This window comes from Falco punctatus, assembly GCF_963210335.1.
Source record: "Falco punctatus genome assembly, chromosome: 17".
Classification (NCBI taxonomy): domain Eukaryota; kingdom Metazoa; phylum Chordata; class Aves; order Falconiformes; family Falconidae; genus Falco; species Falco punctatus.
Genome location: NC_137597.1, coordinates 2,044,997 through 2,059,173, shown reverse-complemented (window position 1 = coordinate 2,059,173; position 14,177 = coordinate 2,044,997). Strand labels below are relative to the sequence as shown.

Sequence of the window (14,177 nt, the reverse complement as noted above, 5' to 3'; positions counted from 1 at the left end):
GACCGGCCCCATCAGATCCGGCAGATCTGCTCCTCTGGCCACGTGGGGCTCAGTGCCCTCCTGCCATCCCATGCCTGCTGGTGGTGTCAGAGCTGACCCACCTGGCTCAGCTTTTGAGGACAACCCCACCCCTTACAGCACTGATCAGACCCTCTGTGGGGTTCTGCCAGTCTCAGCCATTTCCCAGCCAGGGATGAAGAGGAGAGGACAGGATTCAAAGAGATCCTGCCTGCCTGACCCTTTGTGGTGTGCGCAGGTACCCAGCCACCAAGACAAGGGGGAGCCAAGGTCAGATCAGAACCTGCCAGGACTCCCCCATCCAGGCTGAGCAGCACTTACCCTGGCCAGCTCCTGGTTCTTCTCCTCTAGCTGACTCTCCAGCTGCCGGAGGTGCTCCTCGATGCTCCCGTGCCTCTCTTCTGCCTGGGAAAAGCAGAGCAGCCCTCTTGGATGACGCTCCCCAAAACCATGTGGGGTCCTCCTGCATCCTTCCCTCCATTCCTGCATCCTTATCCTTCTGTGGGATGCAGCACTCTCGCCCACTGTCTGCATCCCCACCATGGTCCACCCTGTACTCTGCACGCAAAACAGCCCAGCTAGCAAGGTGATGGGAGAGGGAGAGATGCTCTGTGAGCAATCAGGCACCCGTTCCAGTGCCCAGGAAGGGTAGAGCTGGCCGTATCCACATCTCCCTCCAGGCCTGAACCTTCCCAGATCCACCCTGGGTCCTTCCTCTTCCTCCTCATCCCAGAGTGGTCCCAGCACAACCTGAGGGCTATCCACACTGACAGGACTATGCTTGCCTTGAAGAAAGGAGCTGTGGGGAGGGGGCAAACCCCATGCATGCAGGACACATTGAGAACTTTAGAAACAGCGCATTGTCCCTGCAGCCATGGGGAAGGCAGAGGACAGCAAAGCTCAGAGGCTGAGGAGGACAGTGGGGTGCCTTGGGCCTGCCAGGGGCTCCATCACTGCAGGGGCATGGCCAGACCTGCCTCTTCCTCTGGTTCCTGTGCTCCCTTTCTGGCTCTGGTCCCCGACCACCCTGCACACTTGCCTTGGTGAGTGCAGCAATGCGCTGGGCCAGCTCCGCTTCCACCTCAGGCAGCGTCTCTGCCTTCCGCATTGTCTGTTGCAGCTTCTGCTCCGCCAGCTCCAGCAGCTCCTGCAGGTGCCGGGCTTTCTCCTCACACTGTGGGACAGGGCCGGGTGGGTGCCTGGCACCAAGGCTTGCCCGCTTCTCACATCCCCAGCACCCACTTCTCCCTCCCAAGTCCCTGCGGTGGTGGGGAGTCTTTGGGTCCAGCTTTGGTACCTGGCGGTGCAGGGACTCCTTGTTGGCCAGCTCGCTTTCCAGCTTGTCATTGAGGTCATGGATGGAGGTTGCTTCTCGCTGGGCTGCTAGGTAGCGTTTTTCCAGTGTGGTGATCCTCTCCTCCATGTCCTCTTTCTGAGCCAGGGCCTGGGGAAGTGATGGGACTGTCACATACTGGTCTATGTCTACCATTCCCACTGTGGGAATAATTGGGCCACCCAGCTCCTGCGAGCCTGGGTCACCCCTGAGTCCAAGCATGCAATGAAAACCCTGCTTCATACAGGGATGAGGGACAGCAGAGTGGGAGAGCGACAAAGTGAGAGTCAAGCAATCACAAGAAAACTTTCTAGCATGGACACAGCTCACTGCCCCAGGTCCGCAGCACACCCGGGTATCTTTGTGTCTGCTTACAACCTCAGGGAAGCCCTGCTGATGGACTTGGGGACAATCTCCCAAAGGCAGTGGCCTCTTTTGGGGAACACAGGCCTTCACCCTGCATACAACAGCAGTTACAATCCCTTCCCAGCCCAGAGCATGTGGAAGCTCCTGTGAATGTCTCTGCAACTGCAACAGGCTTGGCAGTGCGAGAGGACAGTGTCTAACCTCTCGGAGGTCCCTCTGGTACTTGCTGCTCATCTCCTCCGATTTGATCAGATCCTTCCTGGCGGTGCCCAGATCCTCCTCCAGCTCAGCGACGCTGGCAGCCAATGCAGAGATGCGCTCCTTGGCCTGGACCACTTCGAAATTCTGCTTCTCCAGGAGCTCCTGTAGCTCCACCACCCGTCCTGCCTCATCATCCGGGTGGACGGAGCCATTGGAGAGCCGCTGCAAGGCAGCAGAGAGGGAGGCGGATGCCGGGCTGCCCCAGAGCATAGGCTGGCATTGCCTGCAGCTATGCACTGGGGGAAGATGGCCCTGCTGGGACGCAGTGAGGTGGTGGGGATGGAGACATGGGGCTCTGGGACCCCCTGTCAACAGTCTCCGCTAGCCAAGGATGTGGCTTCTCACAGGCATGATGGAATAGGGATGGTTGAGGGCTTCCCAGAGCACCCCTGGGAAGCAGAGCCCCTAGGAACATCCAAGCAGGAGCACAAACTCCCCTCTACTCAGAAATGGCCTGTATCTACCGGGAAGAGCATCTCCCAGGGGGTTGGACCCAGGGGAGAGGGAAAAAAGTTTTCAGCACCCTGGAGGCAGCAACAAGGGGGCTGGAGTAATGATGACCTCAGTGAGCACAGTCAGAGCAGGGGTTTCTGGGGCTCTCACCTTCCAGGGAAGCTTCTGTGCTGGCTCCTTGGGCTCCCTCTCATCCCGCTCACCCGCTGGGGCCTCCCGAGAAGCACCTTGCTGCAGAGCTGCCACCTGCATGACAAAGGGCTTAATTAATGAGAGAAAGCAGATGAGACCAGCTGGTCTTGTCAGCTGGTGAGACCAGCCCTGGTGCACCCAGGTCTGCAGATGGCTTCCTGCTGGAATCCTCCACCATCATACTCATTAGTGCCTATAGCTGAGGAGGAACTGGAGGGATCGAGTGAAGAAGAGAGGGGAAGGCAGAGATGCTCTGAAGGCTCAGCACTGATGGAGGGTGGAGCCTGTACGTCTTGCATGGACAGAGCGGTGCTCACTAGAGGCACACAAAGAGCCTGAGCCCCAGCAGTAAGGTTTTCCTGGTGAGCCCTTGGGGACCCGAGCCCTGCATCCCAGGACTCCTTTCCAACTCATTTCACTAGTGTGCAGCCAGACAGACTCCAAACCTGGTGCAGACATAAGCAGCAGGAGCAGGGGATAAACCCTGACATCGCACCCTGCTCTGCTGGGGGGAGGATGGGGAAAGTTCCCTGCAAGGTGACTGAAGGCCAGGCACTGCCTCCCCACTGAGCCTGGGGAAGTACCATGAGACATCCTGGGAACTGGAAAGGGGAGCAAAATTTGGCCAGGCAGAGGCTATAAGGATGGCTCTTTCCTTTTGGCAGTAGTGGCGGGGCACAAACTTCTGATCTAACTGCCTAAAAGCAGGGTTAATATAATTCCAGGATGAAAAGGACTAGATGTTGGGGACAGCAAAGTCCCCGTGCCAGGGTCTCAGCAAGGAAGGAGATGGATGATCCAAGGTGAGGTGCTCAGAGCAGTGAGGTTTGGGTCTCTGCTGAGGCAGGGAAATCCCAAGCCACTCTCAGCCCCCTGAAATGAGTCACATTCGGGTTGCTTTTGTCAGTGAAATGAATACCAAACAGTAGAACACAAGAAACCTTGCCTGTGAGACACAAGTTTTCAGCATATTCACAAGATTTCCTTAAATACAGACAATCCTTCATTTAAATAGCAATTTTAGAATAAAAGCCTTACATTAAAAATGCCTAAATGCCAATTCTCTGATTTGCCTGATCGTTTGAGGCTGGAATTTCAGAAAAATCAACATGAATTCATGAATGTAGCACAGAGCAGTCCCAGCCCAGCGGGCACCCCAGCAAGGTGCCAGGGTAGGCTGCCCAAATACCTTACCTGCCGGTGTGCATCCACGAGCTGCTCCTCCAAGGTTGCCACTCGCTCTAAGGCTGCTCGCAAGCGTTCCCTGACCTGCAGTTGTGTAAGACAATGGGAAAGGCCATTATTTACCTGTTACGAGGGTGCCCAGGATCTAGGCAAGCTCCCAGCCCCTTTTGTCTGGCTGACATCCAGGTTCAGGTGGATTCACATCCAGGACACAGGCTCAGGGATGCTCCAGCCCATCGCCTGGGAGAGTGAAAGCATATTGGAGAGGACAGCCTGGGCCAAGCTGACTCTTGGAGACCTATGGTCAGGACAGCTTGAAGACATCTTTTAGAAAAGGAGATGCTTGAGGTAAATGAATCAGGAGGAACAAGAGTTGTAAAGCAAAAGACTGAACCAGGGTGCCAAATGCCAGCGCTCACCACATGTGAGTAACCCGTGGAAGCAAGTTCCCCATCCTCGACAGCTTCAAACCCACAGCACCCACTTGGCAGCCCCACCAGTTCCTAAAATGAGGGTGTTGCAGATTTTGGATATCCAAGACCTTCCTCCTGAGGGACCCCACGTCACCACCCAGCTCAACAACAAAAAATGATGTCCAGCAGGAGGGAGAAGAAGGGTTGGGAGAAGGTCAGCTTTAAGCAGGGGATGCTCATGCAGCAAGCCAGGAGAGGTCCCAGCAGTCTGTCTCACCTTTTCATCTAGCGCCTTGTGATGCTCAAAGAGTGACTTCAGTGCCTTGAGCACCTCGACCTCACTGGAAACCCCGGACGGCGACTGGGCCTGACGCTTGACCACAGTCATCCTCAGGGACCGCTCATGCCTCGACACCAGGCACTCCAGGTGCTCCAGCAAGAGCTGCAAGAGGGCAAGCGTGAGGCTCTCACCACCCCCCGTCAATGCCGATATCGGCCCAGCAGCCTGCAGTGTCCCACATTTCTGAGGACTAAAAGCCAGAGACAAGGTTTTCTATGCTTACCCGGGTGTTATTGCGCTCAGCTTTCAGCTCCGAGATCTCCTCTTCCCTCTCCAGGAGCTGCTCCCGGCACGCACTGAGCTCCCGTGTCAGCGTTGCAAACTCCTGCAGAAATCAGAGCATAGCCATGAGCAGGGAGAGTGGGGTGGAGACTGGAGACAGAGCCAATATTCTGGCCCCACTGCTGGGACCTCACTTGCAGAGCATTTCCCATCCAAACCCAACCGGGGAGAGACGGCGACACCAAGGGGAACATCGAGAAACTGGTGGAGAAGCACAGCCAGGCTGGGAGGCGATCTATTTCTGGCTTGCCTGAATGGTTTGGACTAGGAGAATGCAGGATCCCAATAATTATCCATTTGGTTTGGTGTCCAATGACACAAGAAACTCCTCTACAGCTCCAGAGGCACTCGATGGTATTTACAGCATTCCAGTCAAGGCCACCAGCATGCTCCCATCTCCACTGCCCCCTTGATGCAACCCAGCAGAGCACCCACCTTGGAGCATCCCATCAGGCTAAAACTCACCACAAAGCTGCAGCTGGCCAGGATGAGTCCCCTGGCCCTCAGCCTTTGCCATGGCTTCAGAACTGGATATCATCCAAAATCTCCTTCCGAAGGAAAGAGCAAGATCTGCCCCAGTCCAGCATGTAGGGTCCCATCAAGCTTCTTATGGGCACCCTTGAGCCCCAAGCCCCAGCTGAGGGAGATGGGGCAGAGCAGGAGATGTGGCAGCTGCCACCAGTTCTTGCTGCAGTTACCACTCCAGGGAGGTGACATCCAGCAAGGAAGAGCTGTGCACAGAGCAATGCCAAAGTAGAGCTGAAAAGGCAGCACATCCTTTGGGATATGATGGGCTTCTCAGAAACAGAGCAACTGCACTTGTGGCTGTGTCAGAGGGGGAAAGAAATTCGCTCTGGAGTTCCTAGGATGCAGGAGAAATCCAGGCTCCTGGGTTAGCTCAGGAGCACTCTCCCATTGCTCCCAGCTGCTCTTTTAATCACCAAGTGGTGGCAGGACGAAGCGACATTTTGCAGCTGAAATTTCTTGGGGTGAAAAACGCAAATGTGGAAACGCTTCATGAATTTACACCAGTTTCACAGTGTTGTTAAGAAGAACTTAAAAAGGAAAATGGTTTCAGAAGAGGCTGGGAAGGATTTGATCGAGCATTAACAAACCCAATTTTGACTGGGGGCTGAGAGCTGTTTTACAGCATGAAATTCTCTTTCACTTTAATTTTCAAGTTAAACAAATAAAACCCCTTCAAACTGAAGCAAAATGTTGAGGCTTAGGTTGAATCAAATGCTCTGCTCAGCTCAAAGTGAAATCTCTTGCAACAGCTGACATCCCTCCAAGAAATCAAGAGCTTTTTAATCTCTGTTTGTCCCAGCTAGATTTTCTCTCTCCCTTTCCACCCCAAACTGCTCACACCAGTGTGGTTTTTAGCCTGAGGTTGGTGGGGAAAGTGGTGTCACTGGTGATGCTGAGATCCCACAGTGGGACAGAGACTGAGCATGCCATGATGTGGAGGAAGGGAAAAAGCAATCGCAGAGGCCGAAGTCAGTGTGATCCCAATAAACAGCTGCTTTTCTGCCCATCACTATGCCTCAGGGCTGCTGTCACCTGACATCCCTGCTCCAGCATCTCCGCAGGGCCTGAGTCCCCCAGCTCCTTTCCAGACCCACTCCTGCCCTGTTGCTTCCCCAAGGACCACTCCAGCCCTGGGGTCATCCCTGTCCCCATCACTTGTCCCAAAATCGATTGAAGCACCCCAAACCTCCATTACCAGCCTCTGCCATGCCCAGGCACCATCCTGTGCTTGCTCTCGGGACCATCCCATAGACCCCCAAAGTGCAGCAAGCCCCACTGCAGAGCCAGTTTCCCCAGGAGACCGCTGTGCTGGCCAAGCCTTTCCTGGAGCCATGCTCTCCCAGCCAGTGGGGATTATGGCTTGGCACAGCCCAGCAGCACACACACGTGTGTGCGCACCACCGGGTTATGCAAGCACTGCACACAAGAGTGAGCAGCTCGCGAGCATCCCTGCGGATTATATCAGCGCTGGGACTTCCTGCTCACCAGCGTTGGGCAGAAAGTGTGCGAAAGCGGCAGCAGGAGGTGCCAAATTAGGTGCCCGTGCATCACTAGCTGTTTCAGATTTAGGGACGTGTCACTTCCCCAGTCCCTCAATACACCAAGAGACAGGCAACAAGGCTGAAGGAGCTCAGCAAAAGCACCCTCGCAGCCGTGACGGCCTCAAGAATGTCTTTCAGCAGCCCAAGCTGTAACAGTGGGTGACACATTGGCTGTGGACTCTCTCTCAGCACCGGGGCAGGGACCAAGCAGATCCAAAGCCCGCAGATCTGCAAAGGGTGGAAACCTCTTGCTCTGCTCCATGGCTGGCAGGGAAAACAGGGGCTGTGGACATGGATGCTCTCCCTGCTGGGGTGAGCAGCGTGGGATGGATGGGACAAGGCATTGGAGGCAGCAAGGGAAGAGAGATGCCACGCTGGGGACGGTGGTGGCCAGCGCTCAGCTCTCCTTACCCTGCATTGCCTGCACGGCCCACCCGGGCTGGCCAGGCTGTACAGATTGTGCCTGCAATCAGGCTTTCATCCTGAAAGGCAAGGAGATTAAAAGAGAGAGAAAATCCACTGGAGAGAGACAGACTGCCCCCACCCCGGCCAGCCCAATGCGGTGCACTGGTCAGCAGGTCAAAGCATGGTGGTGGCTCCACTCCAGGCACAGCACAAAACTTCTGCCCAAACCTATCCCACGGGGTGCTCCTCTCTGAGCACTCCACCCTGCCAGGAATGGCTGGCCAGATCCTGTGCTGCGCGCCCCAGAGAGGCTGTCAGGCCTGGAGCATCCTATGAGAAATAGAAGAGACCACGATAACTGTCCTCCCTTGGGGAAAGGCTGCAAAAAGGAGCATTTGTCACCAAAAATAGCAACACCCCTGCAGCAAGACAGGACAGCAGTAAGGGTGAGCCGAGTACACAGGGCTGGGGGCACTTGCAAGCCTGATTTGATGCCTTGGGAATAAAAAAAGAGGAATACAACACTCCAGCACCCGCCTGTATCTACCTCCATCAGCCCCAGCTGTGCCCAACATCTGCCTCCTTGCTTCTGGGACACTGGCAGGCACCAGGTGAGTTTGGGGACCATGATGACAAACTGTCCCCAGCTCCCAGCTGCAGTGTCACATTCTGGAGTACAGCTTTCACCCCCATTCACAGGTATGCTCTTGCCCTAGGTCCCAGCAAAGTGGTGATAAAGAGGATCTGGGTGATTTTCCTCTGCCCTGGACATGGCCAGGAACCTTCCAGGAGACGCAGAGGCCTCTGCCCCTGGCTCTGATAAGCTCTCAAACTAAGCAGGGACACCTATAAATGGATTAGAAAGTGAAGGAGAGGTGCCTGATCTGCAATCAAAGGATGGATGATGAGACACAGCTCTGGGAGTCCTCAGGAGCCCTGCGGGAAGCCCAGCAGCCTGGGAAGTGGCTAATTTGGATTAAAACCAAACCACCCGAAGTGCACCTGCCTGGGCTCAGCCCCAAGCCCCAAGGTGGGAGGGAGCAGGGTGGACAGACGCTATTTTCACCATCAAAGCAGGGATAGAGACCCAGAGCACCACACAAGGTATTGGAATGAGGCATTGTGGCTTGGATTTTCGGTCAGCACCAGGCACGTTCAGGGTTCAGGGTCTTCCCCCTTGGCTGCATCAATAGGGAAGGCACAGGGAAGAGCTGGAGGGAGGCCAGAAATAAGCTACACAGAGACAGCTGGAGAGCAAGGATGGGTTTAGGAAGCTCAGGGAGAGAAGGCTCGTAGCATGAAAAAGCTGAAATGCAAAAGTCCTCAGCCCAGAGCTATCTTCTGCCTCTCCCTGTGCCATCTGCAGCACAGACAAGGATGCAGTGAGACTGCACCAAAGTGAGCAAAATTCCCCCGTTTATGGCAGGAACGCAGCCGCTGCTCCAACGCATCCGAGCCTTGGGAACAAACTGCCTCCAGCTGTGGGATTAATGGCATTTTAAAGCCCCTAATTGGAGTGATTGCTCCTGATGGGCCAGGCATGTGGAGGAGGGTGATGCAGGAAGGATATCTCTGACAGAGGGTGATGCAAGAATGATGCCTGCACCGCACTGCTGACTTGGCACCTGAGGGGTGCAGCCCCATCCGTCCATCTACCCACAGTGGGAGTTGGCAGACCACTCACCCCAGTTTCTCCTTGTTGTCCCAACAGCAGTGCAGAATTACAAGAAAGCCCTAAGTCACAGTCGAAGGGATAAACACGACCCTGAGCAGTGTGTAGCATGGGATTACAAAGATTAAATCCTACTGGGTAAACTCAGGGCTTCGACCGTCACCCATCCTCAGCACTGGGCAGTGTGTGGCATGTTCTGGACCTCTCAGCTACAGCACCATGACTCTGTGGGGACCATCCATGCAGAACTGGTGTCCTCCCTTCTCAACAGGCAGACATGATGTGTATTTCCACCCAGGATTGCTTGGAGAGGAGCACTGTACAGCTGAGCAAGCAAGAATTCAACATCTCAGTACCCTGGTCTTGTGGGAGCACAAATGGCTCCAATAGTTCATCACTGAGCCACCAGATCCCTCCACCCTTCCCCAAAATCTTGAGACATGTTAAAGGTCTTGTTCAGTGGGTGTTTTCCCTCCACCTGGAGCTGCTGAGGTTCCTATTTTAATGCTGCTTTTTGCAGGTGTTAACTCCAGATATATTTTTAAGTTAAATGGGAGGAATTTGGGGTGATTATCTGATGCCAGGACCTCCCCCAGCTCCTGGGGGACCTCCAGAGATCTTGGGGAGTCTTAGGGGGTCTGGCTACCCCAAAAAGCCCAGTTCTCAACTCCTCAGGCAGCTCCAAGAGGCAGCAAACGCACAGCAGAGCAGTGCCTGGAAGGAAGAACTGCAGGAGGTTTTTGTGGCCATTGGTAGCCCTCAGCACAGCAGCCCCTGTGAAATTTGGGAGCCTGTTCTCCCCCTGGCACAGCTGGGGACCAGGCACTCTTGCCAAATCCCCAAGCCCTGGCAGGACAGGGACTCCTGCCATCCCACACAGGATCCTGCACCAGGAACACATCTGGATACACCTGGAGCCCTGCATGTTGCATCCCTGGGTGGTATGTACACCCAGGAAAGCAGAGGAGAAACCAAGCTGAGTGGCCAGGCAGGAGGGAGCTGGCAGCCGTGCCAGGGCCCCCGGGGTTGCTGAGAGCACCCGGACCCTGGTCAGGGCTTGGTCCTCGGCTGCAAACCCCCTGCACAAGCAGGGAAGGCAGAGGGATTGGAGCTGAGAGCTTTCAGCCCGATTAAGTCACATTCAGCACTCCCATATGAATAAATAAATCATGTAAGAAGCATTAAGGCAGCTTACGCTCCTCAGGAAATCGCCCTGGAGTTCTGCCTTTTGGGGGCTGAGGGATACCCCTATGGATTAAGGGGGGGATGGCTTGGCCATGTGGCAACCAAGCCCCACAAAGGCAAGGGGGAATGGGAGCTACAGGCAGGAACATCCCTGGAGCATCCCTGCCTGCCCCATGCAGGGGTTTGCTCCAGACAACAAGCACATCCCCTGCCTGCCTCATGTGTGGGTCTACGCCAGACACATGTTCCCTGCCTGCCCCATCAAAGGCTCTGCTGGCACTCTGGATCCTGTGACAATACAGTGACATCCAGCTGCCACTGTGCTCTGAAAAGATGCGGAGCGCCACGGCTCCCAGCCGCCATCTATCCCACCCTCCCCAGGCAGCATGTCCTCCGTACAGCTAGAGCCTGGCTCTTCCGTAGACTGGGAAAGGGCTGTCAGCCTTGTGGGTGACCACCGATGAGCCTGGGTGCCCAACCCTGCCCCCCAAAAGGATTTCTTCAAGCAATCCAGCTTGAATCCCATGCCAATGGGGTCTGACATATTGCAGTAAGCTCCTGGGCAAAAGGGCACACAGAGGAAGAAGAAGATAGGACAGACCCGTGGAATGCCCCCATGCAGTGCCCTGGGGAAGAGACCGGCCGCGTCCCGCTTACCTGGTACATGCACATGCTGGGATTAATCCCATTGGGCAGGTGAGTGCCTTTGGGTTTGCTCCCCGTGTTCATGCTGAGCCCTCATCTCCCGTGAGGACAGCTAGTGCAGTCCCAAGGGCGAGTGGCACAGTGGGCTTTAGGGGCCGCCGTGCCCGGGCACAGAGCCCCAGTGCCCGCGCAGGGGCAGGCAGGGCAGTGGAAGGCAGCGGGAGCTCAGGGCAATTCCCCATCTGCCACCTGCCCTGATCACATCCCTCACGGGGGCAGGGGGCAGGAGGCAGCCCTGGCTGAACCGGGGCACCCAGCAGGCTCGTGGGTGCAGCGCTCCAAGCGAGCCCCTTTGCACTGACCCAGTTTGCTCCGTCTGCACACCGCCCCTGCCGAGGCACCGAGGACCCCTTATTGGAGCAGGAGCGGAGACTAAATCCGCGTGGTCCCTTAATCCGAGGCGGCTGTGGTGGGGCGGGCAGTGTGTGCTCAGGGTGACCTGACTTGCTCTCTCCAGTGCACGCTGGCAGGGAAGCTGGGAGCAGAGGGGAGGAGAGTCCCCGGTGCATGCGAGGTGGTGGTGGTCCTGCCTGCACCCAGCACTTGGGTACAGCTCAGCACATCCCCAAGGACAGGGAGCAACTCATCCACGGGGACCCCAGGAGCTCCCAGGGAAGCACTGCTGGGTTTTTTGCTTTCAGCAGCCTGGGCAGAGCCAGGGCCAGCCCAGCTCTGTGCATGGAGACACAGGCTGCCTTGCTCCTGAGCTGCCTTCCCCTGTCCAGAGTGGATAATGGATGCCGAGAGCTGGCCAGCCAGCAGACCAAGCTCTGTCCTGGCTTGTGCCACCAGTTCTGATCCATTAGTTATTTCCCGTCTCCCTAGGGTGCCCCAAACCCAGCGCCCAGGCAGGGAAGATCTGAGGTCTCAGCACCATCACAGTCAGAACAGGTATAAACATTTGAAGCCTCCTGCTTCCCCTGCCTGGTGCGCTCCTCTCCACATCACACCCACAATGGAGCAGTGCAAAAGCCTCCCAAATCCTGCTCACCCCAAGTCTGGGCCCTGGGACACTGCGTGCTGCCCCACGAGACTCTGCAGGGAAGGCGGGCAGCTCGGATCCACCCTGCACAGCCCTGGGACACTGATCCACCTCATCCTCCTCTGACCTGAGCATCTTTCTTCGTGGAGGCCAAGCTCAAGTCCAGGTCTCTGGTGTACCTGGATTGGGTCCTGCAGGTGGATGAGCTGGGAGCAGAGCAACACCAGAAACACCAGCAGGGCCATGGCAAGCCCTGATTTCCCTATGTCCTGGGCTACTCACTGAGCACAGACCTCTGGCAGCTCCCCCACCCACTGCCTATCTGCTCCAGCTCAGGGAACAAACTGGCCCATTGCAATGTCCCAGTCCCCACTCTGCCCCCAGCTCTGCCCCCAGCCTCCCATGTCAGGACCAAGCTCAAGACAAAAAGTCCGATCACCCCACCGGGCAGTGGGGCTGATGGAAAGGAGCTCTCCTGCTGAGGGAAGGGGCAGAGAGGGGGGGGCTTCAGCACTGGGGAAAGAACATGGTTAATGTCCTCATTTGGGGACTCTGTAAGTGCCAGTGTGGACTCATGAAACTGAGGCCTTTCTGACATCCCAAGGAGCTGGCTGGAGGCAGCAAGCCAGATCTGCTACCCAAAATGTGCCATCTGCTCCCCAAGCACTGTTCCCCAGTGGGTAAGTGTGGGCCCTGCATCTGCCTCACTGTTGCCCTTGGGCATCCTCAGGAGATTTTGCCCCTTCTCCATACCCATTCTCCTGTGTAACGGAGGGGATTACAGTCTCACACCTCCCCACAGGGACTCACAGACAACAAGGGGTACAGAGAAGGGGAGATGCCCAAGGTGGTTGTGGCTTGGCCTTGGGAGAACCTATGGGTTTTACTATTGGCGTGAGATGCAAAACATCCAGCAGCATCAATGCTATCACACCTGGTACCTTTCTAAATGCATGATCTCAAAATCACATCCAAGTGGCTGATCACCCTCGTACACCTCATTTAAGGCTCACAATCATCCCAGGGCCAGATCTTTACCTGTGGGAGTGCTGAGTTGAGTTGCCTCTGGAGCTGGTCACGCTCCCGTAGGGTCTCCTGCAAGCGGCTCTGGGTGACAGAGAGCGTCTCGCGGGTCTCCCGCAGGGTGTCCAGCAGCTTGTCCCTCTCATCCAGCATGTTCACCATCAGCTGCTCAAAGTCGGCATCCGCCTCAGAGCCCTGTGGGGGACCCAGAGGGTCCCCCTCGCTGATGGTGGGCATCACCTCGCACATCATGGCGGAGTGTGACAGGTGGGCAAGTGTCCTGAAGGTGCCCGGTGGGGCAGGCAGTGGGTGCTGTTGAGCTGCAGGGCCCTGATCACATTGCTACAGGCTCCCACGGGTCAGGGGAATCAGCACAGGAGGGGACAACGGGGTGGTGAAGGTGGAGGGAATACCCCATCACTTCTTCTTGGGTACTAAGCAGAAGCTGGCATCACTCCGGCAGGGACAGAGGGACCTCCTTGGCACCGACAAGGCCCTCGTAGTCTTAAATCACTCCAGTCAGCTGCCTGTCACTGCCAGGGTCCCTTGTGTCACCTCTCTGATGCCTTTCGGAGGGGCTGCAGCATCAGTGAGCCACGGGGGTGTTCAGAGGCAGACAAAGTGACCCCTGAGGACTCGTCCCAATGGGAAGCCCAAGCTGGCAGCAGCACAGGGAGGGCGTGGGAGATATTTGGGCTGTTTGGGCATGCTGAGGAGCCTGGTGATGGTGGGCTGTTCTCCCCAAGGCTGGATGAGATGGTCACAACTGATGTGGGAACATGTCTCCGTTTGGCATCACAGCTCTTCAAACACACAGCGGTGACCTACAGGAGAGGGGACAAAGATCAGATCCCTCCTGCTGCCCCCAAAATGCCCAGGACATCTGCCCAACACCCTTTGCCCCCCATCAAACCCTGGTAGATTGCAACAGGTGGGCTCAGGACTCACAGGAATGGGATTCAGCCCTGGGGTCATGTGGGCACCCTCCACTCACCTCCACTTCTGCAAGGGGGCAAACCATGGGCAAGATGAGTCGAGCAGTAAACATGATGTAGCAAGCTTGGGGTGAGGGTCACTGGTCTAATCCTCATTATAGGGCAGTCCTCCTTAAGTTTTTAAACCTTTACAACAGATACAATGCTTGAGGACAGGTCCCAATATCCTTATATCACTCTCCTTTCAAACCAGCATACGCACACAGACAAAAAGGACCTGCACGCCATCATGGGCCAGATCAGCCTGTTCTGGCCCTTTGGACTGGAATAAAAGCTCATGTCTCAAACAGCTCGGCAG

The 14,177-nt window shown here is 56.1% G+C and overlaps 1 protein-coding gene across 19 annotated transcripts in view; it reads right to left on the bottom strand.

Moving 5' to 3' along the window:
• Nucleotides 1–14,177, bottom strand: part of PPFIA4 (PTPRF interacting protein alpha 4) — a 59,342-nt gene that overhangs the window by 19,687 nt on the left and 25,478 nt on the right. For 15 of the 19 annotated variants that reach the window (XM_080367064.1, XM_080367065.1, XM_080367057.1 and 12 more), the window contains 9 exons: nucleotides 12,900–14,177; nucleotides 4,785–4,886; nucleotides 4,499–4,663; nucleotides 3,818–3,892; nucleotides 2,582–2,677; nucleotides 1,919–2,140; nucleotides 1,316–1,462; nucleotides 1,054–1,192; nucleotides 340–419 (listed from right to left, as the gene is read on the bottom strand). The exon at nucleotides 12,900–14,177 is cut by the window's right edge. In XM_080367064.1, the coding sequence (XP_080223190.1) occupies nucleotides 340–419; nucleotides 1,054–1,192; nucleotides 1,316–1,462; nucleotides 1,919–2,140; nucleotides 2,582–2,677; nucleotides 3,818–3,892; nucleotides 4,499–4,663; nucleotides 4,785–4,886; nucleotides 12,900–13,136 (1,263 nt within the window). In that variant the 5' untranslated portion in view covers nucleotides 13,137–14,177. Of the gene's footprint in view, nucleotides 1–339; nucleotides 420–1,053; nucleotides 1,193–1,315; nucleotides 1,463–1,918; nucleotides 2,141–2,581; nucleotides 2,678–3,817; nucleotides 3,893–4,498; nucleotides 4,664–4,784; nucleotides 4,887–10,831 lie in introns of all 19 variants that reach the window. The other 4 variants (XM_080367060.1, XM_080367062.1, XM_080367063.1 and 1 more) reach the window with 2 other exon arrangements.